We start from the raw sequence: 24485 nt of genomic DNA, 5'->3' as shown, positions 1-24485 counted from the left end.
ATCAACATTCAATAGAATAGGATGATTTAATAGGACTCATTTTAATAGGACAGAAAATGATCCTGCATTTTCAGACTATTTAGTGATGTTTTCTTTCCTGCAGTCATTGTCTCATTGCTTTGTTTTATGGGAATATTTCCTGCCATAATGTCAACCAATCAACATGCAAAAGAGGCGTAACTTCATGAAGTGTGGATAATAGAAACAGCATTGTGAGCAGTTCCCATTCAGCAAACATTTACTGGGTTCTATGGGCTAGTAGTTAGTAGACCAACTGGTTTCTATGAGTGTTCTGGGTGAGTAGGCTAATTGAGAGTAACAAGAACAGGAGAGCTTTGCTGGACCTGTATTTATATAACATGAACCCACCAGTAAGAAATTCAACCAGAGTGAACTCAGTAATGGAATCAGTGATGGTGCCGTCCAGGGTTCTGAACTGGCAACCATTTAACTCAAAGAAATCATTTTCTCTGTAACAATCACTCGTTGCTTTGTCTATAAATTTGCAGCCTATGATAATGCATCACAAAACTCTCTAAAATCAATGACTTTCTTTTAATATCAAAATGTAACCAGATGCCTCAACATATCGCTATTGTTACCGCTTTATTCACTTTTTTCATTCATCACGAGCATAGACAACAGATGGCGCATTTCCTGTATAGATTGTTTTACCACATCACAAGTATTAATTTCCTACACTTTATAATGCAATGATTACAGTGTAGGAGGTGAAGTGACTGTTTTATTTCTCAGAATGCCCGCAGTCATTCCCCCGACACGAAAGCTACGCGCCTATCAATAGTCTCTCTTCAGCACCACCCTTCATCCCAACCTGCCCCGCTCGTCTCGAAGGATACAGGGGAGTGACGCAGGAGGATAGAAGGAAAAACTGCGCCGAACCTCGAAAGAAGGATTGGGTAGGGGGTGCTGCAATAAGACAAATTATGTACACCCAATTGTAAGTCACGGATCATCCGTTCCCAAGAACTGAGACCGAAGCACGTCCTGTCTGGTCAGAGGACGTGGAAGCCAGACTCACCTGTTATCTATTTTACGCAGCCACCCACGAATCTTTTGATGGATGCGAATCGAATTTGGACAATTATTTGAGGTAGGCAAAGGTTAGATATTCGTGTTGACTTTTCTTACCGTGACCAGTAGACATATCCTTCCTCGAGTCAATTTAACAGGTCTAAACCTTGAAGCAGGTGCAGGCCACTCCATCGGTAGAATTAGAAAATAAACGAATTTAATTGATACCCATTTTGACAACCTGTTTTTTTCTTCTGCGACCCCGGATTGATTAATTTCCAACTGATCCTTCCATTCAAATTGAAAAATAGGTTTGGTTATAAGCTATTGGTAGGTGAATTCATCCATTGTTAATTTGCATCAGAGGGGAGGGTTCGCCATATACATTTTCGTATACTTTTTTGATCTTCAACATGAATTACCTGCGTCGTCGGCTGTCGGACAGCAATTTTATGTCCAATTTGCCCAACGGGTACATGACTGACCTACAACGCCCTGACCCGCCTCAGCAAGACCCTGCAATAGTGTCGCCTGGACCACCAGAGAGGCGTATGTCTACCAACCAGCAATCTGAGGGCACTGGAAGCGGAGCCGGAGCTGGCTTTTTATCCTCCTTTACTAAAGCTGTCAAACAAACCACTGCCGCTGTCGCTGAGAAAGTCACCGAGGTAGCAGACAAAGCAGGCGTTGCCTCTGGTGCCAAGATACTCCTGGTTATTGATGACCAACAGACAGACTGGTAAGGAGAGTGATGTGTAAGGTTAGACGCCATTATACTCAAATGTGAGCCAGTAGCCTATGCTTCCAATAAACAGGTCATGATTAGGATATACTTCATCTTTACTATAGTCATACTACACACACGTATGAATATAGAGCAAAACAAAGTGAGTCTAATACAGTGTATATGTCAAAGACATGTTATCCACAGTCATTACCTAAACAGGACACAAAAATTGCTCGTTTGCACCACCAGCGCATTCCAGGTGGTCTCGCGTGTGCCAGGCATGGCAAACGAGACTATGCTACATATCCAGATGGTTACGTCGTGCCAAATAAGCATGCATAATATACCATTTTTAGAGTTTTTGGTATGCTTAAAGGGATGGTTCACTCAAATTGCACATTGGTTTCCTTTCCCTGTAAGCAGCCTATGGACAAGGTATGACCGTGTCACACCCTGGCCGAGAGCTTTGACTTAACTAATTTCAGTACCATAGAACCGACTACAACACCCTAGGTTTACACCAAGAGCAAAGCGAGCAGGTTATTTGAGAATGGGCTTGAGTGGAAATACATGAAAGGTAAGTCAGAGGCAGGTAATAGGTCAGACACACTGAGAAATTTGACTGCCTAGCTTTGGCAGTTAAAGCTGCTATATGTAACCTTTTCGGTAACCTGACCAAGTTCACATAGAAACATAAGTTCTTGATTGTCATTCTCATTGAAAGCAAGTCAAAGTGGTAGATCTGTTCTATGTCTGCTATTTCAATGCTTCCCGATCTTAAGTTTTGTTTTGGCGTCTTTTAATTTCGGTTTTGTACACCAGCTTCAAACAGCTGAAAATAATTTTTGGGTTAATGAAAATAGGGGTTTAGATGGTAAAATGATTCTCTACACCATACTTGCTTGTTTTGTCCCATTTAACTGAAGTTAGACAAACTCTTAGAATTTTAGCAACCAGGAAATGGCGGAGTGATTTCTACATAGTGAACCTTTAACTTCTTGTGCATATATAACCGTTTTACCTCCAATTTACTAAATTGAAATACAGCAGGCCATAAGGTGGCAGTATCTTTTTTGGCTTGTGCCTGCTGTAATTAAAGTAAGCTAACTGGCAATCTAATTTGTAGTACGCCTTTGTTGATACTTGGCATTAACTGGATAACTAGTGTAGCTAGCAACATAAATAACAATGCATTCATTTTTAGAATGAAGCAGCTGCCTGCTAGCTGTTGAGAGTCAGTGGATTAGCTAGCTAGTTATGTTGTGCTAAATAGTGATGCTAACCATTTAGCTAACTTTAGCTAGCAAGCAAACTGGCAGTATGGGATAATGGAGAGCGAATTAAAATATGTATTAATCTTAAAATAGCTAGCTTGGTAAAGCATTGTGCTTCTGTTACCCATTCGTTTCATATGCCAGCCAACTAATGCGCAGTTGTACATTATCAAACTGAATAACAAAAACATTTTTTATTCAAGCCCAAAACTCCAATCCTCAATGTGAAAGCTGTAAAGTCTTGCTCTAGATGTTTATATTTATTATGAAGCGTTATTGTTTGTTAGGAAGCTAATTTATTTCTTCCCCAATGTTGTCTTTTATCATCAACTATTTTAGCGTCGCAACAAAATGGAGGGATACATAAAACACAATCCAATTTTAATCCAACAAAAACAGGTTTAAGTGGAGGGAAAGCATTTCCGTGATAACCTTAATTTATCTCATCCAAGTAATACTTCCCTCCACAAAACCAAGGTTTCCACTGTATTGCCCACCGCAAACAGTTTTTAAAGGGGCAGAGAAAAACAGTGAGCCAATCACATCACTCAATGAATCAAGCAATAAACAAGCTCTCAGTTAGGGGCATCAGGACAGATAGAATTTGCACATCATGTTCAAATCATCTGTAAGTGACTTTGTTGAGCTTCACACTCAATTTGAGATACTTGTGTAAGATACCATGATGATGTATTGTTCCAAAATAGTTAATGTTTTTCTATTTATTTGAGGTACGTACATCTCACCATCATTTGAGTATACTTGTGTGATAGGATAGCATTAAAAACTCCTGTCCAAAGTAGGCCTAGTTGCTATGCAAGTCAAATATATTTCTACCCCTCTTGCCTCTCTTCTCCATAGGGTGAAGGTCTTCAAAGGTAAAAAGGTTCATGGTGAATTCGACATTAAGGTGGAACAGGTGGGTTGCTCTTGCACCTTTGTTTTTTTCATTGTCTCTTTTCCCTGTAGAATTATTTTGGTGACTGGTTTTCCCATACAAGGCATTAAAGACTTAAAGAAGGACAATTTAGAATAGAGTTGATTTTATATGTGAGTCATGTAATAGATGCTGTTATCCAGAGAACCATATAGTAGTGAGTGCAGACATTTTGTCATGCAGGTGATAGAGGACCCAAAAGCGACTTAACAGAAACAGAGTTTATTCAAATCCAAACAGGGAGTAACAGAAATCCTCTAGTCTGTAGAGGGGAATAACAAGAGAAGCGGCCACAGACTGCAGGTCGCTTCGGGTAGGCGCAGGCCGTAGTAGACAGAGACACCTGCTCACACGCAGCATCTGATGAAGGCAAAAAACACGACAGGACAGGGCGAAACACAATCACAGCATGGTGAATACAAAACAAGGAACCGACGGGACAGGAACGGAACACAAAGGAATAAATAGGGACTCTAATCAGGGGAAAGGATCGGGAACAGGTGTGGGAAGACTAAATGATGATTAGGGAATAGGAACAGCTGGGAGCAGGAACGGAACGATAGAGAGAGGAGAGAGAGGGAGGGGGAGAGAGAGGGATAGAAAAGGGAACGAACCTAATAAGACCAGCAGGGGGAAACGAACAGAAGGAAAAGCAAAATGACAAGATGATATAAGACAAAACATGACAGTACCCCCACTCACCGAGCGCCTCCTGGCGCTCTCGAGGAGGAACACTGGCGGCAACGGAGGAAATCATAGATCAAACGGTCCAGCACGTCCCGAGAAAGAACCCAACTCCTCTCCTCAGGACCGTAACGAAAAACGATAAAAAGGGAAACTAGGGTACTACTCTAAAAAAAAAATGAGAACTAGGGACAGACTGAGACACAGCAAGGGCAGGAACAAGAACAGGAGAGATGCGATGGCAGGGAACAGACTGAGACCCAGCAAGACCAGGAGCAGAAGCAGAAAAAAATTACCAGACTTCTTCTGCGCGCAGTCTGAACACGCAGCCACGAAACGGCGCGTGTCACGCTCCTGAGTCGGCCACCAAAAGCGCTGGCGAATAGACGCAAGAGTGCCTCGAACACCGGGATGACCAGCTAACTTGGCAGAGTGAGCCCACTGAAGAACAGCCAGACGAGTGGAAACAGGAACGAAAAGGAGGTTACTAGGACAAGCGCGCGGCGACGCAGTGTGTGTGAGTGCTTGCTTAACCTGTCTTTCAATTCCCCAGACTGTCAACCCGACAACACGCCCATAAGGAAGAATCCCCTCGAGATCAGTAGAAGCCACAGAAGAACTAAACAGACGGGATAAGGCATCAGGCTTGGTGTTCTTGCTACCCGGACGGTAAGAAATCACAAACTCGAAACGAGCGAAAAACAACGCCCAACGAGCTTGACGGGCATTAAGTCGTTTGGCAGAACGGATGTACTCAAGGTTCTTATGGTCTGTCCAAACGACAAAAGGAACGGTCGCCCCCTCCAACCACTGTCGCCATTCGCCTAGGGCTAAGCGGATGGCGAGCAGTTCACGGTTACCCACATCATAGTTGCGCTCAGATGGCGACAGGCGATGAGAAAAATAAGCGCAAGGATGAACCTTATCGTCAGACTGGAAGCGCTGGGATAGAATGGCTCCCACGCCTACCTCTGAAGCGTCAACCTCGACAATGAATTGTCTAGTGACGTCAGGAGTAACGAGGATAGGAGCGGACGTAAAACGTTCTTTTAGAAGATCAAAAGCTCCCTGGGCGGAACCGGACCACTTAAAACACGTCTTGACAGAAGTAAGAGCTGTGAGAGGGGCAGCAACTTGACCGAAATTACGAATGAAACGCCGATAGAAATTAGCGAAACCTAAAAAGCGCTGCAACTCGACATGACCTTGGAACGGGCCAATCACTGACAGCTTGGACCTTAGCGGAATCCATCTGAATGCCTTCAGCGGAAATAACGGAACCGAGAAAAGTAACGGAGGAGACATGAAAAGAGCACTTCTCAGCCTTTACGTAGAGACAATTCTCTAAAAGGCGCTGTAGAACACGTCGAACGTGCTGAACATGAATCTCGAGTGACGGAGAAAAAATCAGGATATCGTCAAGATAGACAAAAACAAAAATGTTCAGCATGTCTCTCAGAACATCATTAACTAATGCCTGAAAAACAGCTGGCGCATTGGCGAGACCGAACGGCAGAACCCGGTACTCAAAATGCCCTAACGGAGTGTTAAACGCCGTTTTCCACTCGTCCCCCTCTCTGATGCGCACGAGATGGTAAGCGTTACGAAGGTCCAACTTAGTAAAGCACCTGGCTCCCTGCAGAATCTCGAAGGCTGATGACATAAGGGGAAGCGGATAACGATTCTTAACCGTTATGTCATTCAGCCCTCGATAATCCACGCAGGGCGCAGAGTACCGTCCTTCTTCTTAACAAAAAGAACCCCGCCCCGGCCGGAGAAGAAGAAGGCACTATGGTACCGGCGTCAAGAGACACAGACAAATAATCCTCGAGAGCCTTACGTTCGGGAGCCGACAGAGAGTATAGTCTACCTCGAGGAGGAGTGGTCCCCGGAAGGAGATCAATACTACAATCATACGACCGGTGAGGAGGAAGGGAGTTGGCTCGGGACCGACTGAAGACCGTGCGCAGATCATGATATTCCTCCGGCACTCCTGTCAAATCGCCAGGTTCCTCCTGGGAAGTAGGGACAGAAGAAACGGGAGGGATGGCAGACATTAAACACTTCACATGACAAGAAACGTTCCAGGATAGGATAGAATTACTAGACCAATTAATAGAAGGATTATGACATACTAGCCAGGGATGACCCAAAACAACAGGTGTAAACGGTGAACGGAAAATCAAAAAAGAAATAGTCTCACTGTGGTTACCAGATACTGTGAGGGTTAAAGGTAGTGTCTCAAATCTGATACTGGGAAGATGACTACCATCTAAGGCAAACATGGGCGTAGGCTTGTCTAACGGTCTGAAAGGAATGTTATGTTTCCGAACCCATGCTTCGTCCATGAAACAACCCTCAGCCCCAGAGTCAATCAAGGCACTGCATGTAGCACCCGAACCGGTCCAGCGTAGATGGACCGACATAGTAACAAGATCTAGATGAAGAGACCAGAGTAGTAGCGCTCACCAGTAGCCCTCCGCTTACTGATGGGCTCTGGCCTCTTACTGGACATGAATTAACAAAATGTCCAGCAACTCCGCAATAGAGGCACAGGCGGTTGGTGATCCTCCGTTCCCTCTCCTTAGTCGAGATGCGAATCCCTCCCAGCTGCATGGGCTCAGTCTCAAAGCCAGAGGAGGGAGATGGTTGCGATGCGGAGCAGGGAAACACCGTTGATGCGAGCTCTCTTCCACGAGCCCGGTGACGAAGATCTACCCGTCGTTCTATGCGGATGGCGAGAGCAATCAAAGAGTCCACATCTGAAGGAACCTCCCGGGAGAGAATCTCATCCTTAACCACTGCGTGAGTCCCTCCAGAAAACGAGCGAGCAGCGCCGGCTCGTTCCACTCACTAGAGGCAGCAAGAGTGCGAAACTCAATAGAATAATCCGTTATGGACCGTTCACCTTGGCATAAGGAAGCCAGGGCCCTAGAAGCCTCCCTACCAAAAACTGAACGGTCAAAAACCCGAATCATCTCCTCTTTAAAGTTCTGGAACTTGTTAGAGCAATCAGCCCTTGCCTCCCAGATAGCTGTGCCCCATTCTCGAGCCCGGCCAGTAAGGAGTGAAATGACGTAAGCAACCCGAGCTCTCTCTCTAGAGTATGTGTTGGGTTGGAGAGAGAACACAATCTCACACTGCGTGAGAAAGGAGCGGCACTCAGTGGGCTGCCCGGAGTAGCAAGGTGGGTTATTAACCCTAGGTTCTGGAGGCTCGGCAGACCAGGAAGTAACAGGTGGCACGAGACGTAGACTCTGGAACTGTCCAGAGAGGTCGGAAACCTGAGCGGCCAGGTTCTCCACGGCATGGCGAGCAGCAGACAATTCCTGCTCGTGTCTGCCGAGCATGGCTCCTTGGATCTCGACGGCAGTGTAACGAGCGTCTGAAGTCGCTGGGTCCATTACTTGGTCGGTTCCTTCTGTCATGCAGGTGATAGAGGACCCAAAAGCGACTTAACAGAAACAGAGTTTATTCAAATCCAAACAGGGAGTAACAGAAATCCTCTAGTCTGTAGAGGGGAATAACAAGAGAAGCGGCCACAGACTGCAGGTCGCCGGGTAGGCGCAGGCCGTAGTAGACAGAGACACCTGCTCACACGCAGCATCTGATGAAGGCAAAAACACGACAGGACAGGGCGAAACACAATCACAGCATGGTGAATACAAAACAAGGAACCGACGGGACAGGAACGGAACACAAAGGAATAAATAGGGACTCTAATCAGGGGAAAGGATCGGGAACAGGTGTGGGAAGACTAAATGATGATTAGGGGAATAGGAACAGCTGGGAGCAGGAACGGAACGATAGAGAGAGGAGAGAGAGGGAGGGGGAGAGAGAGGGATAGAAAAAGGGAACGAACCTAATAAGACCAGCAGGGGGAAACGAACAGAAGGAAAAGCAAAATGACAAGATGATATAAGACAAAACATGACACATTTTCATATGTACTGGTAACCCATGGGAATCGAACCCACAACCCTGGTGTTTTATGTGCCATGTACTACCAACTGAGCCACACAGGAGTTGGAGAGGTGATTTGAGGTAATACAACACCCAATGAGACTCACAGGTAACCTCATGATGGGCATTATTGAGTGTAGGGATTGAAGCACACAGATAGACAACCCTTGCATCTAGTGACATTATCAGACTGTACATTGCTGCTGCAGACCTGCACTTACTATATGCAATAAACAATGAATCAAAGAAAACACAAGACATGAATAACATATTGAACTATGTTAAGTGGACTGAGAGTCGGATAACCATTAAGTGTGATAATATGTTGTCACTCTGAATCTGATAACAATATCTATGGAAAATAAGATGATATTATGTGGGACCCCAAAACATTTATACCCGGTGGTGGAGTTAATGCTACCATCTGTGCTTTGTAAATGAAGACTTGAAAAAATGTTGGGATTATTTTTTCTGCCTTGTGGCATTTTCCATGTCTCCTATTTCTGTCTTCTCCTTTTATGTTGCATTAGAGTGTTTCCGCTATGTGTGCCATGAGTCTCTCAGCAGGAATAGTCCTGTGCAATGAATGTATCATTATCTGCAGAGGTGATAGTTGTTACCTTGTACAATCTTCATAGTATTTTGGGACAAAGCCATTGAATTAATACGGTAAGGTATTCCACACAATCTGTCTTCTAGATCCATCTGTCTTAACTCTATCATCTAATTTAATCACGTCTGACAAACGTCGATTTCTGGAGTGAACTATAACCTTAGAATGTCACTGTTATTAAAATCACAATGCTGTTTGACTGGGATTGCAACCTGGTCTCAGAGCATTTCGTATTATTCCGTACAATATGTTACGAATTTGAAAAACATACAATATGCTCAGAGTTAGGGTTAAGGTTAGGGTTAAGTTTATGAGTTAGGTTAAAGGGTTAAGGTTAGGGTTAAGGGAAGGGTTAGCTAAAAGGGTTAATGTTATGGTTAGGTGAAGGGTTCACTAAAATGGTTAAGGTTAGGGGAAGAATTCGCCAACATGCTAAGTAGTTGCAAATTAGCTAAATACCTTAAATTGTCTGAATGAGACTCAAACTCGCAACCTTTGGGTTGCTAGACGTTTGTGTAATACGTACACTCATCCAGCCCTACCAACCACCTTACTTTAGTTTTTGCCTTAAGTAACCATCTGTCTTATGTAACTATATGAAACTTAACATATCATACTAAATGGAGTATCCCAGATTTACATACAGAATAATACAAAATAATCAGAGACCAGGTTGGGGATTGACACTGATGTTTTCCATTCAGGCTGACTTCTCTGAAATCAACTTGATAGCTCATGCTACGGGGGCCTATAGTGTTGATATAGAAGCAATCCGGAATGAAACCAAGGTCACCAAGTAAGTCTACTGTACATCATTTGAATACAGTGTTCTACATGCTGTTTAAAGGCTGAGTGCATTCAAAAACATGATTTTCATGTGTTTTATATTTCCACACTATGAGTTTGGAATAATGCTGTGATATTGTGAAAATTCTGACAATGCCTTTTTAGTGTAAGAGCTGCTTGAAAAGACCTGACATTTCCTCCTGTTTTGGTGGGATGGGGTTTTGGTCTGCCTGGTGACAGTCCTAGCTAAATTCTTGCTTGAGAAATTACTCTTGCTTGAGAAAAAGCTATTTTTGTTTCTTTTTGACTATTTTAATTGAAAACTGTCACAGCAAGTTACTTAATTGTTACCCAGAAATGATTTGATATTGAGAAAAAAACTGCTGCAATGGATCTTTAAGATAGTTGTAAAAATTTTAAAAAGATAATCAGTGTGTCATGATTGCTAATGTTACAAGACATGCAGGATTTCTTGCAAGTTTCAAGTACAATACCATAATAAAATGTTCATATGTCTGTCTGAATATAATGTATTGGTAATTTGTGGAATTGTTTTGTATTTTCTATTTTGCAAGATGTTTCAGGCCTGACTTTGTGCTGGTTAGACAGCATGCCTTCAGTATGGCCAAGAATGGAGATCACCGACACATAGTGATTGGGTTGCAGTATGCTGGTCTCCCAGGTGTAAACTCTCTGCACTCTGTCTACAACTTCTGTGACAAGCCATGGGTGGTAAGTAGTGTTGCCCGGTATACTGAAACTTATTTTTTGATGCTAGAACATAAAAAATGGTTTGGTACGAGAATTTTTGTTACTTTCGGTACTTCTATCAAATGTGTCTCACGTTGTCTAGTAATTGAGAGAGGATCAAGTCTGTCTGTCAGCACAGCCAATGTCCCCTTTTAGAGCAAGTGCACAGTGCCTGCTCCACTTAAGGAGTCCTTATACATTCTGGCAGAACTCGACTATGCGAAACGAACGTCTGTGCTCTCGTACTCCCTAAAGACCTTCGTTGAAAGAAGAAAAAAGCGGCAATATTACTGTTGTTTGTCCCTCTTGAGCCACCGTAGCAATAACATACCCAGTAACACTTTCTCAAAATAGGTAGAATTCATCTAAAATAAATCCAAAATCTATATTTAATTTAGACGATTTTGCCGAGGAGGTCCTTTTACATCTATCTAAGATGTTTGGTGCAGTATTTCTCAAGTGGAAAAATTTGCATGAAAACTAGTCTTTTCTCGTTGAATGACAACGAGCACTTAATTGAATAATCCCGTCCATAGCTCCCACTCCTACTAGGAGTAGTACTGTTGAACAATCACCGATGAAGGGGCATAGACTTTGGCTACCGAACCTTAACTTGAGTCAAGAAAACAAACCCTGCCGAAGACCAAAACTAACCAAAACGTCAGAAAATGTCATCATAAAATATGCGCAAACTGTTTAGTCTGGGTAGCATACGGTAAGCTTAACTCATTGCTAGTTCTAGCCTGTCCTGAGGAACACCTGCACAGTCTGGGCTGCATCATGTTAGCTCCCCACTCCATTGTGCTGCAGAAAAGTTAACACACTTGAATAATGCAACATGGCAAAATGTTGCAACTGTTAATTACTCTTCCCAAAACAATGTTGTTTACATGCTAAGAACACTTTCAATGCCATATACCGGTAGCTTCCAGCTTTGTAGGCTAACTTTCCATTCTAGCTTGCAGTTGAAGCTAATATCAATTCACTACCCTACTTCTACAAGCTGATTTCAGTGGTGATTTTAGCATGTACATTTTTCTGTGGGGCAAAAAATATATATATTATGTAGACGCATTCCAGTAAAGCCAATAAACAACACAACAGTAAACAGTACATTAATTGCACTATAATGGTGACAAACAGTGCCACAAACTGTTAGGGCCTACATAAAGCTGTCCCAACAGCAGAGCTTTCTTTTCAGCACCATGGAGTGAATTCTTACCAACCTACACCTCACTATCAGCTGAGCGTTGTCTGGCAGCAAAACAGTTCATTCAACCTAATTTATTGACTTTAAAAAAATATATAGCTGATATGGCTGACTTGCTTAAACAAATGTTGTTTCTACAGACAATTGAGATGTACAAACTATGGCATAAGGGAAAGAGGCAATTCGTAATTTCGATTAAGACATTAATGAGCGAGCTAAGACGGACCTAGTCGATATAATTATTTGTTCAGCGCTTTTGAAATGTACAGTGACAGAATTCCGAACATGGGCCGTTCTTACAGTGTTTTCCCTGTACACCAAGTCAGCACCGTAGGATAAGTAGAGGGGGAATATAAGCAGACAATTTAAGCTCTTAAAATATTAAATGATGACATTTCTCTAAAACAGGCTATAGGCTACATGTGCACCACCTTGTCAGAAATTATGAGGGGGAAAGGGACCAAATTATTAGAGTGAGGCACATGGGCTACTAACAGCTAACTACACAACATAGACTTTGTATTACTTTCTTAGCTACAGTATACATATCTTCCTGGCATATTACATCATTTATGCAGCAGCACACAATACATTTTTGGACTCACCTTGTTGTGCCTTGCTCACTTGAACAGGAAGGTGGCGCAGACTTGTGGGCATATTCTGTCATCAAAATTTGTCATCAATGTCTGGCGTTCTCTGGATTTATGGTTCTTTCAAGACAACTGGGAACTGGAAAAAAACTAGGTTGAATCATGAAATCAGTGATCTTCAGAAAGAGGCCAGAGTTCCCGACTTGGAATGACCATTCAAAACGTATTTTCCGAGTCGGAGCTAGAGTTCCCAGTTGGCTTGAACGCGGCAGAAGTCCTGCTGGAATGACAGCATGGCCAATGTATTCAACCTTTTATGGCCCATGGTGTTGCATGTGAATGTTTATCCTTTTAAGATTGGAAAAGGGACCCTTTTATCCAGACTTGGATCACACACCCTCTCCACTTAATAGCAGGCTACCAATTGCTTTGCAACGCTTGCAGTTAGCCACTGATTCCGTACAAACCACTCATTGTTGAATTTGCGATTTCCAACTTGTTGTGGAATGTTTATGTCCAATGACCGATGAGCACCAAGCCAATCACGGTGCAACTACAGAACATTACCAACCCCTACACTCTGTATTTTCCGCTGGCTGCCCCACCACCTCAGAAAGCACTGTGCTAGGCTGAAACACCTGCATTTTGGAGCTGCCTTACTCAAGAAAGCAAAAAAGAGACCATGATTGTATGCAGCTTTATTAACTGAATTATATATATATTTTTACATTGTTTGAAAACTGATATGTGACATGTAGTAATGATAAAATATCATGCAAAACAGGCAACTGCTAGCCCCACTTGCCCTGAATGACGGGTCGCGACTGGCTGATTTCAAAGCGGATTGTCACCAAAACCATACAGTCATTGCAAAAAACGTTATTCATTCACTTCGTCTCCCTCGCCTCAGTCACATCTCTCCTGTTTCTCTCGCTGTGTGTGAATGACGTCATTTGATCTCAAAGAGACAGTGCACACTTTGATAAAATAAGAGATTGCTTCTTCTATACAAATGTTTTTGATCAGTATAATAAAATAGGTCCCAAATAGAAAGGAAACAGAACATTTTTCATCTGTAGCCCCGTGAAATCAGCCAAAATAAGCTCAATAACTCAATGCATGGACACATTCCTATTGAATATGCATTCACCTGTATTGTGAATAGGCCTAGTCTACAGCTTGATTTAATATTCAGATTAACATTATGTAGTTAGATTGGTAAAAACAAAGTCAGATTGTTTTTATGCTTGTATAATTGATTAATTAATACATACATACATACATACATACATACATACATACATACATACATACATACATACATACATACATACATACATACATACATACATACATACATACATACATACATACATACATACATACATACATACATACATACATACATACATACATACATACATACATACATACATACATACATACATACATACATACATGAAAGATTGACATCAAACATTTCAAATGTAATGATATTGAACTCAAAAGATCTGTCTGGATCTAGTGCCATTATGTGACTTAGGCTAATACGCCTTCTTTTTATGCCCTGGTATCGTTTTGGTATCGTTTTTAATATTGTTTTGGTATCGAGTATCGTGATGGTAATCAAGTATTGTGATACTAAACCTGGTATCAGTATTGAAGTCAAAATTCTGACAACACTAGTGGTAAGCATGGCAATATAAAGCAGGTTAAATTGTTTATTTCTTGAGCTAGACAGATCATGACTATTGATTTTACTGTAAAGGTAATGTATTTTCTGTATTATCATGTCTTGTTTCAGTTTGCTAATATGGTGAGATTGTACAAGCAACTGGGACCAGAGGAATTCCCACTGATCGAGCAGGTTTACTATCCCAACCACAGGGAAATGGTGGGTGTTCTGCCATCTGCTTCTATCTACTCCTCCCCCACCACGGCATGGCCATGTCCTCACACTAAACAGACCTAAGCACAGACTATTAGGTTGCCCCTCTGTTTGGATGACACACATGCTTCTGTGGCCAGTAAGAAAAGGATAAAGGAATAGCTAGTTCACATCTATTTTCTCAGATCTAATTACAGCAATCAATCTTAATACCGGCTCAGAGTGCATGTGTACAGGTCCTAGTTGAGCCAGAGTGGGTTTGATTATTCCTGTGCCCTACGGATCCCCTCAGAAGCAATGCACTGAGATCAGTGTCTGCCTGTATTGCCGCAGTGCTGTCCCCCTCCATGACTACAGTCGCAGGCCTGCTCTCGGCTCAGCTCGCCTCAACGATCAACATGAATCACTCCATAATCACTCCAGTTTTACTTTTCCTTTTTGGCTCATGCTGGCCTCGGAATATTTCACTCAATGAAGTAGATGTACACTACCTTTCAAAAGTTTGGGGTCACGTAGAAATGTCCTTATTTTTTAAAAGAAAAGCACATTTTTTGTCCATTAAAATAACATACAATTGATCAGAAAAACAGTGTAGATAGACATTGTTAATGTTGTAAATGACTATTGTAGCTGGAAACGGCTGATTTTTTTATGGAATATCTACATAGGCATACAGAGGCCCATTATCAGCAACCATCACTCCAATGTTCCAATGGCACGGTGTGTTAGCTAATCCAAGTTTATCATTTTAAAAGGCTACTTGATCATTAGAAACCCCTTTTTCAATTATGTCAGCATAGCTGAAAACTGTTGTTTGATTAAAGAAGCAATAAAACTGGCCTTTAGACTGGTTGGGTATCTGGGTTCGATTACAGGCTCAAAATGGTCAGAAACAAAGAACTTTCTTCTGAAACTCGTCAGTCTATTCTTGTTGTAAGAAATTAAGGCTGTTCCATGCGAGAAATTGCCAAGAAACTGAAGATCTCTGTGTACAGAACACTGTGTACTACTCCCTTCACAGAACAGTGCAAACTGGCTCTAACCAGAATAGAAAGAGGAGTGGGAGGCCCCGGTGCACAACTGAATAAGATGACAAGTACATTAGAGTGTCTAGTTTGAGAAACAGATGCCTCAGAAGTCCTCAACTGGCAGCTTCATTAAATAGTACCCACAAAACACCAGTCTCAACGTCAACAGTGAAGAGGCAACTCTGGGATGCTGGCCTTCTAAGCAGAGTTGCAAAGAAAAAGCCATGTCTCAGACTGGCCAATAAAAATAAAAGATTAAGATGGGAAAAAGAACACAGACACTGGATAGACGAGCTCTGCCTAGAAGGCCAGCATCCTGGAGTCACCTCTTCACTGTTGACATTGAGATGGGTGTTTTGAGGGTACTATTTAATGAAGCTGCCATTTCTAGGAACAAGAATAGACTGACGAGTTTCAGAAGAAAGTTCTTTGCTTCTGGCCATTTTGAGCCTGAAAATCGAACACACAAATGCTGATGCTCCGGATACTCAACTAGTCTAAGGAAGGCCAGTTTTATTGCTTTAATCAGCACAACAGTTTTCAACTGTGCTAACATAATTGCAAAATGTTTTTTTAAATGATACACTTTTAGCTAACGTGCCAAAACGTGCCATTGGAACGTTGGAGAGATGGTTGCTGATAATGAGCCTCTGTACACCTAAAAATCTGCCGTTTCCAGCTACAATAGTCATTTACAACATTAACAATGTCTACACTGTATTTCTGATCAATTTGATGTTATTTTAATGACAAAAAATGTCCTTTCTGTCAAAAAGAAGGATATTTCTAAGTGACCCCAAACTTTTGAACGGTAGTATACAGTAGATGTTTTAATTACAAGGGTTCTCACTCAGTTGATTTCACTGTATCATCTTATCTATATAGCCCATTAAAACTTGATGTGGCTTTCTTATTTAGCTGTATCCTGACTCTTTTAGCAAAGAACAGCAACTTTGAGTTTATAGTTTACTCAATTAGCAATTTACTAAGAAACTCTGTGCTACACATTCCCTTTAGTCAAACAAACCTACATTTCTGGAGACTGTGTAGTATGATGTTTGCCAATGGAGGGTGTTGTGTTGTCTTTTGCTCCAGATCACCACTCCTGGTTTCCCTGTGGTGGTGAAAATGGGCCACGCCCACTCAGGGATGGGGAAGGTAGGATAGGCCTGCTCTTGTTACTGTTTTAAATGAGATAAAGTAGGCCTGGATCAGTGTTTATGCTTCACAAGTAATTACTATTAACATAATCTATTTGAATCGTATCTTTACCCTGTAGGTGAAAGTGGACAATCAATATGACTTCCAAGATATTGCCAGTGTTGTTGCTCTGACCAAGACCTATGCCACATCTGAACCTTTCATTGATGCAAAGTACGATGTCCGCATCCAGAAGATTGGAGACAATTACAAGGCCTACATGTGAGTGAAATAAATGAGCTCCTTGTTGTGGTGTGACTGAGGTCAATCCATTCTACAAATGTTCAAGCTATTTAGCACAGGCTACAGATCAAAGACCAACAAGATCCATTTAGACTGCATATCCCAACATTGATGTGAATTAGATGATCATGAGAGAACATGCTAAATGGTAGATCTTGTCTTTTTAACAGGCGGACATCGATTTCAGGGAACTGGAAAACCAACACTGGTTCAGCCATGCTGGAGCAGATAGCCATGTCAGACAGGTGAGTTCTATCACAGACTGGGCCTTTGCGCACCAGGCAGACAGCCGTGTGTTTCCTAGTTAGTAACAGTGTTCTCCAACATTGTAGGTACCGAATGTGGGTGGACTCCTGCTCTGAGGTGTTTGGTGGTTTAGATATGTGTGCTGTGGAGGCTCTGCATGGGAAAGATGGCAAGGATTACATCATAGAGGTAAAGGATTAGAAGTATTTTTAACTATTTACATGATGTTGCTCTTATACCTGTGTAGTAACACTGTATTTACACTGGTAACAGCATTGTATTAACATGTCATTTCCCCCTTTCGTTCCCTCAGGTGGTGGGCTGCTCCATGCCCCTGATTGGAGACCAGCAGGATGAAGACCGTGCACAAATTGCAGAATTGGTCGTCTCCAAAATGAACCAGACAGTTCCACACATTGCAAGTCCCTCTCTTGTCCGCCCCACAGCTGCGCAGCCTGCACAGGTGACAGACACACTGTTGCTAACCACAACTCAGTTTATTACACTGAAAATTAGTCAACAATTGTCAAAAGCCGTGTGTTTAGATGAGTGGTCTCTTTTGTTAATTGGCCAGTATATTTGGTCAATTGATAAAAAAAAAGTGTATTTGTAACCCATTAACTCTGTGTCTCATTGTGATATGTTGGCCATTCAGAAAGCTGCATCCCCTCAGCCCATCTCACAACCCAAAGTGCCACAGGCTCAGCAACGCCCTCCTCCCCAAGGTAAGAAAATGGCTCTATATTAAGGCCCCAAATCCCAATTGACACTGTTGCTTTTGTTCATTAGCTGGTAATAAGATAGCTACATAGTTATTTTTAAATGACTGCTTGATAGGGACTCTGCACTCTGGATAAACAGTGCTCTGTCTCCTTCAGGTGGCCCACAACAAGCCCCCACCAGCAGTACCGCCCCTCGCCAAGGCTCCCCCTCCCAGCAGCGCCCCTCACCCCAAGGCCAGTCCCCTGCCCAAAGCTCCAACACCCAGAACCCCTCTGCCCAGGCACCACAGCAGGCCAGACAGGCCAGCCCAGGAGCTGGGGCCCAGCAGCGTCCCCCAGGGCAAGGGCAGAAACCCTCCTCTGGTCAGGGCTCCCCCCAGAGATCCATGAGCCAGGGTGGCTCCCCTCAGAGCCAGAGGCCACAGCAGTCAGGACCCCAGCAGCAGCAGAGACCCCCCCCTGGAGGCCCGGGCCAGAAGCCCACAGGGGGCCAGCCCCAGCAGAGGCCCCAGCAGAAGCCAGGTCAGCCCGCCAGGCAACAGTCCCAGGGAGGAGGTCCCCAGGTTCCACAGCAGCAGAGAGCTCCAGCCCAGCAAGGCCGCCCCGGGGCCCCTACTACTCAGCAGCCCCGCCCTAGTGCCCAGGGCCAGGGAGGCCCCGGAGGGAAACCCCCTCTGCAGCAGAAACCCCAGCCCCCACTGAAGCCCAGCCATGACCACCCTGCTATGGGAGCCACCCCTCCACTGAAGTAAGCAAAGCTTTCCTAAAATATTCCAAAACATTCAAAACAATATATTTTTTGCTTCGTGTATCCCACCTGTATTACTCAATAGCTCAATATTTCAAATCAAATCAAATTGTATTTGTCACATGTGCCTTACAGTGAAATGCTTACTTACAAGCACTTAACCAACAATGCAGTTTTAAGAACAATACCTAAAAACATATGAGACATAAAAGTAACAAATAATTAAAGAGCAGTAGTAAAATAACAATAGTGAGGCTACATACAGGGGGTACCAGTACAGAGTCAATGTGTGGGGGCACCAGTTAGTCAAGGTAATTGAGGTAATGTGTACATGTAGGTAGAGTTATTAAAGTGACTATGCATAGATAATAACAGAGAGTAGCAGCAGTGTAAAGGGGGGGGATGCAAATAGTCTGGGTAGCCATTTGATTAGATGTTCAGGAGTCTTATGGCTTGGGGGTAGAAGCTGTTTAGAATCCTCTTGGACCTAGACTTGGCGCTCCGATACCTTTTGCCGTAGGGTAGCTGGAGTCTTTGACCATTTTTAGGGTCTTCCTCTGACACCGCCTGGTATAGAGGTCATGGATGGCAGGAAGCTTGGCCCCAGTGATGTACTGGGCCGTACGCACTTCCCTCTGTAGTGCCTTGCGGTCGGAGGCTGAGCAGTTGCCATACCAAGCAGTGATGCAACCCGTCAGGATGCTCTTGATGGTGCAGCTGTAGAACCTGTTGAGGATCTGAGGACCCATGGCAAATCTTTTCAGTCTCCTGAAGGGGAATAGGTTTTGTCATGCCCTCTTCACGACTGTCTTGGTATGCTTAGACCATGTTAGTTTGTTGGTGATGTGGACACCAAGGGACTTGAAGCTCTAGTAGTGGAGCAGACTTGAACCTGCTCCACTACAGCCCCGTCGAGGAGAATGTGGGCGTGCTCGGTCCTCCTTTTCCCGTAGTCCACAATCATCTCCTTTGTCTTGATCACGTTGAGGGAGAGGATGTAACATCCTCCTGTTGTTTTTGTCAGATGTAATATGACACCAGTCAGCCACACAGGATGCTCTATCTATCTCACTCTAGATAAAGATGGTTGTATAACTGATGAGAGGATTCTGTGTTCCAGATTTAGCTTTCATTTATTTTTATCTCCACCATGGGGACTGATGTGCATGATCCTGTTATTCCTGTAGGCTAGATATTGAGATAAATATTGAATGTGCAAATAATCTGTTTTGTAATGGGATATGTTATAAGATTGCTATTTGATCGACATTACAAATGTTTGGACTGGGTGTGCATGAATCACTCATATGGATAAGTCTTGTGGACTGTTTTTGTATTATGTAAAATCATGCTCAAAGGAATGTTTTTTCACACTTCGTGTACTGCACACTATTCAACAAGCCCTTTTCCGGTGACTGCCATCATCTAGAATTTCCTGCATTCCTTCAACACTTTGTTTTGTTTGTCAAACCTTGGGAATTTGTTGTTGCCTATATGTTGTGCTCCCCTTTATCATTGCTCTCCAAAATCATTTGCAGAAACTGTAGAAGTGTGTGTTAAAAGCTTTTACAATCAAGCATGCGATTATGTGCATGGCTGATCAAGTTTTGATTCAGATTATTCTTCACAGGATTCAACAATAACATTAAATGTGTTCAATTTCAGGAAACACTGAAAAAGTAATGAATAATTATAATCAAAGACATGGTGACTATTACTTTTCCATTGAGGATCAGGAAATTACAAGGACTATTTTTGATCATGCTAGATTTGATGGTCTCATTGACAAGAGGTTGGTATTAAATACCATCGGGTATGACCATGTTGAATTTCTTAGTAATTCTCTAGTGATGAATGAAAAATTAAGTTTAGTTGATACATCCTTTAAAACTGGAGCAGTGTTCGCAGAGAAAGGAAGAGAGGAATTGCTACTAGGATACACAACAGTAGGTGTTTGTCGTTCAAAGGTGCTCTTTGGTATAGGGGTTAATTGGTCATAAAAAAACAAACAAGGAATACCAAGGCACTCGTCATGTCATTAAAATACCTTTATCATTACGGCATGTTCAATAAAACAAAGATTTAAAAGAGCAGTGTTCCTTAGTGCATGTGATAGAGGGCGCAAATGTGGAAGGAGTAAGAGAAAGTGTTATGTAGTAGATTAGGACTGCATCAGGAATATGGCTTTAACAAGCTATTAACAGTCAAAGCTGCAGACAATTCCTTCAATTCATTTCTCTTCGTGCCCTCCAGAACTTGGAACCCTGGTCAAAATCAAAGTTGAAAAAGGAGCATGCCATTTGTCATTCACCGATCAAGTTGAGCTGATCAATGCACTGAATCAGTTATGTAATTAATTATATTACATACTGAAGGAACTCGTGTGTCTCTCTCTCTTTCTCTCCTGCCATACCCTAGTCTTACCATTCCATGAGTTTGCTGCATGACGTTAATAGCCTCTTCCTCTCCTCTATTGCCATTTCCTCTCTTTATAGCAAGTCCCAGTCTCTTACCAATGCCTTCAACATTCCAGAAACCCCAGCCCCGCAGGCCAGCCTTAGCCAGGATGAGGTGAAGGCTGAGACCATACGCAACCTACGCAAATCTTTTGCCAGTCTCTTTTCAGACTGAGAGATGGAGTAAGCCCCCCTCCCACACCGACAGAAAGACAGACAGACTGAAAGACAGACCCTTCCCCGCCAATGCGCAAAGGACCAACAGGACTTCACCTCCCTATTATGGACATTGATGTACATTGATGTGAACATTCATTATAAAACATCCACTGCCTATACATTTCAAGACCACACATAGAATATAATACAGCTAGGTTTGTTGGTGTCAGTCTGAAACATTCCCAGTCACCTTCACATTCAAAATTATTTGTACACGTACACACACACACACACACTTCTCTTGTTGTTGCACGTGTGTTTAAATTTCTGAAAAAAGGGTGAAGATTCTTGTCCCTTTATAGATTGTGTTGTTATATAATGGGACAGTGGCTGTTTGTATGGTATGTATTGAAAGATATCTGCTTGGTCATCCTTTGATCATTTTGAATGTTTTTTATGCTAATAGTGGGATCAATACACTGGTAATCTTCATGAAAGTGTTGCCAGTTTTCTGTTGTTACTGTAAAATCATAGTGACACATTTGACCAACTTTTGGTTGGCTCTCAAATGAACCATCACTAAGCCATCACAGTAGGTCACTTCATTGTTACAGTAAAGCAACACTATAGCTGTTTGAGCTACCCATTTATTCTAAGTGATGTTGCTTTAGATGCATGTCAATAAAGGGGGTATGGTTGCAGTTTCAACCACTCACTTTGGCGCTTGTAACCGTGTTGTCACATGTAATTAGCTAGAGTAGTTAGCATTGCAAAAGTATATGTTGTTTTTGTGAGAATGCCGTTGCTGCCTCCCTCTCCCTTCTCCTGTTAGATTAGGACAAAATCCCAATAGCACTCATCTTGGAAAACATGCCTTACACAGACACAGAGTTCAGTCAGATCAAATGATATTGTCTCAGGGATGACCTGGTGATTGTGACTCACTCGTGTCAGGAGTCAGGTCTTCCATACGTTGCACTGTAATTAGGATAATGATCTACTGCAAATGATAGCAAAAGCATGTGTTTTTATTGAGGTAGAATGTATTTGTTATTTGAAATGAACCAAGAGATGTTTTATTTTATTTTAATGTCAGTTTGTCAGATTGCAGAGACACAGCCATCTTAGTGCTCTATTTTACCAGCCCACAAGGGCCTGGAATGCTGCTGTCTCTATGAGTGGAGAGTGTCTGGGTGCCTGTGCTGTCTGTCCCCTGGTTCCCAACAGGGTCACAGCTTGTGAGCAGGAGGCCTAGTCCAATGAAATGCTCAGCCAAGGAATGTCCCATGGATCATGTAGGCAGTGTAAAATAAACGCACTGGGATTCCCCCTGTGGGATATAGCACTGCATTATACTTCTGTTTGATTTTCTACTCATAACACTTTCTCCCCAAAATATCAATCAATGACCCCTTTGATAATTGGTCAGAAAAAGAGCCCATTGCTGAGACCTCTTTCAAGGGCACTAAACATGTCTTCCAAAAAGAGTGTGTTCCATGTCAACATGGCAAAATGTTGTTTTGGAGCCAATTTCGGAAAGTCCCAACCTCCTTGCAGAACCCCTGTGCATCTGCCCCTTTGTGTATCCACAGTGACCCCTTGTGATAAGTGGTGCATAAACGTGTTCATGTTGTTCTGTAAAACTGTCAAACCAAATAGAATTGTTGTATAGATAGTGACATACAAATTATGCAGATTCGTCACCCCCCCCCCCCCGCTGACGTGCTTGTTAATATGTTGTGTGTTTTCAATGAGTACTTGTGGATGTTGGTTGATTTTTGGCATTTCTGTCATTCATTTTTGGGGATTACGCCCTTTTTAGTACTGGCATTTATGGTCATGGATTATTTCTACTTTTTGAAGAAGCTTTTTTAACATCAGTTTCTCTTCTATTCAGGATTACATGTCTTTGTTTTTCGAACGTCTATTAAACATCTTATAATAGGACTCAATGTAAATCATAACTCAGCAAACATAATTGTCATGGTATACCATTTTGTGTGGATCACAGAAACCTCAAATGATACCTCCTACAAATCGGTGAAATTGACTTGTCTAGATGAAGGCGTGATTGGCATGCATTGTTACTGTTTTATTCTGCCCTCTGCCTCTGTGTGGTATGCTCTCCCTCCTATAACCCATAGCTATGTTTGGAGTTATAATCCTCCTGTGGGTTATACATTGGGGTGATAATTACAACAATCTTGATTAATCCTATTTGTTGATATTCATTAGATGTGTTTGTTGACGTGGTACATGTTTCTTTTAAATGTTTACATTCTTTTTAATGGATATATTTGAATGTATGTTTACAATTGGTAGGCTATGCCTTTTTCCTTTGGTAAAGTGGTTTTCCTGTTTTCTAAATGCAGATGTTTTTATTTTGGAAAGGTTTTATCTGTTATCTGCACTATGAATTTCTGTGAAATTGATTGTCAATATTGATGCCTGCCAGATGTATAAAATAAGAAATCTATATATGTATCTAAAATAAACAACAATGAAGAGGAAATATTAAATATATTGTAAATCATGGTGGAGTGTTAAAATACATGTAGAAACGTATAGTTGATGTTATTTGCAATGTAGCTGAATAATTATGTGAAAATTACTATGCTATCAACATGTGCACATATTCAATAAAGTTCAAGACCAATAGTAACATTGATGAACCATTTTCTTTGTTATGTTCAAATGAGGAATGATTCAGATAAAGAATAACTTATCATTGAGTAGATATGATATCAGCAAGCCCAGTGCAAAACTGTGAATGGCCAATGGCTCATTTCCTCTGTGGAATGATAGCATAGTTGCATACAGTACACACAGAGAGATAAGTTATTCTTTACATAAGGTTTGACTCAATAACATTGGTGTAATAAGGTTTAGCTCTACCAATGTGACCACAAGGTGGTGCAGGGTTGCAGTCTGACTGACCAGCCAGTGGAAGGCTCAGAGGCCTTTACACTATGTACTGTGAACTTTACCACACGCACAATGCACCAAAATGAGATCCTAGTTTCAAAATACAGTATCTAGAGTGGAGTGGCCTAAATTATTCTTTTCTGATCATGTCTTTCTTATCATATTGTTGTAAGGACAGAAATCATGTTTTATTGCTTGGAGAACATGTTATAAGAGACAGAGATATACAGTAAATAGAATAGCACAGGTTGGCGCCACCTTAACAGGAATGAATGCAACAGGCTTGAACCATATTACAGCA

At 42.2% G+C, this 24485-nt stretch overlaps 1 protein-coding gene across 2 annotated transcripts; it reads left to right on the top strand.

Annotated features, from left to right (window-relative positions):
• The first annotated feature begins 760 nt into the window (after positions 1–760).
• Positions 761–23927, top strand: LOC124036258 (synapsin-1-like). 2 transcript variants are annotated; one of them, XM_046350580.1, is made up of 13 exons: positions 761–1774; positions 3898–3955; positions 9938–10029; positions 10595–10751; positions 14374–14463; positions 16581–16643; positions 16765–16907; positions 17099–17173; positions 17261–17363; positions 17488–17637; positions 17830–17899; positions 18053–18644; positions 21140–23927. In XM_046350580.1, exons 1-13 carry the CDS (start codon positions 1449–1451, stop codon positions 21273–21275), a joined length of 2055 nt encoding a protein of 684 aa, XP_046206536.1. In that variant the 5' UTR covers positions 761–1448; the 3' UTR covers positions 21276–23927. The 2 variants fall into 2 exon arrangements, with proteins under 2 accessions (XP_046206536.1, XP_046206538.1); XM_046350582.1 differs by having other exon boundaries at positions 765–1774; positions 21178–23927.
• Positions 23928–24485: the final 558 nt, after the last annotated feature.

Source organism: Oncorhynchus gorbuscha, linkage group LG05, assembly GCF_021184085.1.
Source record: "Oncorhynchus gorbuscha isolate QuinsamMale2020 ecotype Even-year linkage group LG05, OgorEven_v1.0, whole genome shotgun sequence".
Lineage (NCBI taxonomy): Eukaryota > Metazoa > Chordata > Actinopteri > Salmoniformes > Salmonidae > Oncorhynchus > Oncorhynchus gorbuscha.
The sequence above is the reverse complement of the archived record's forward strand: the minus strand, read 5'-3'. Positions and strand labels throughout refer to the sequence as shown.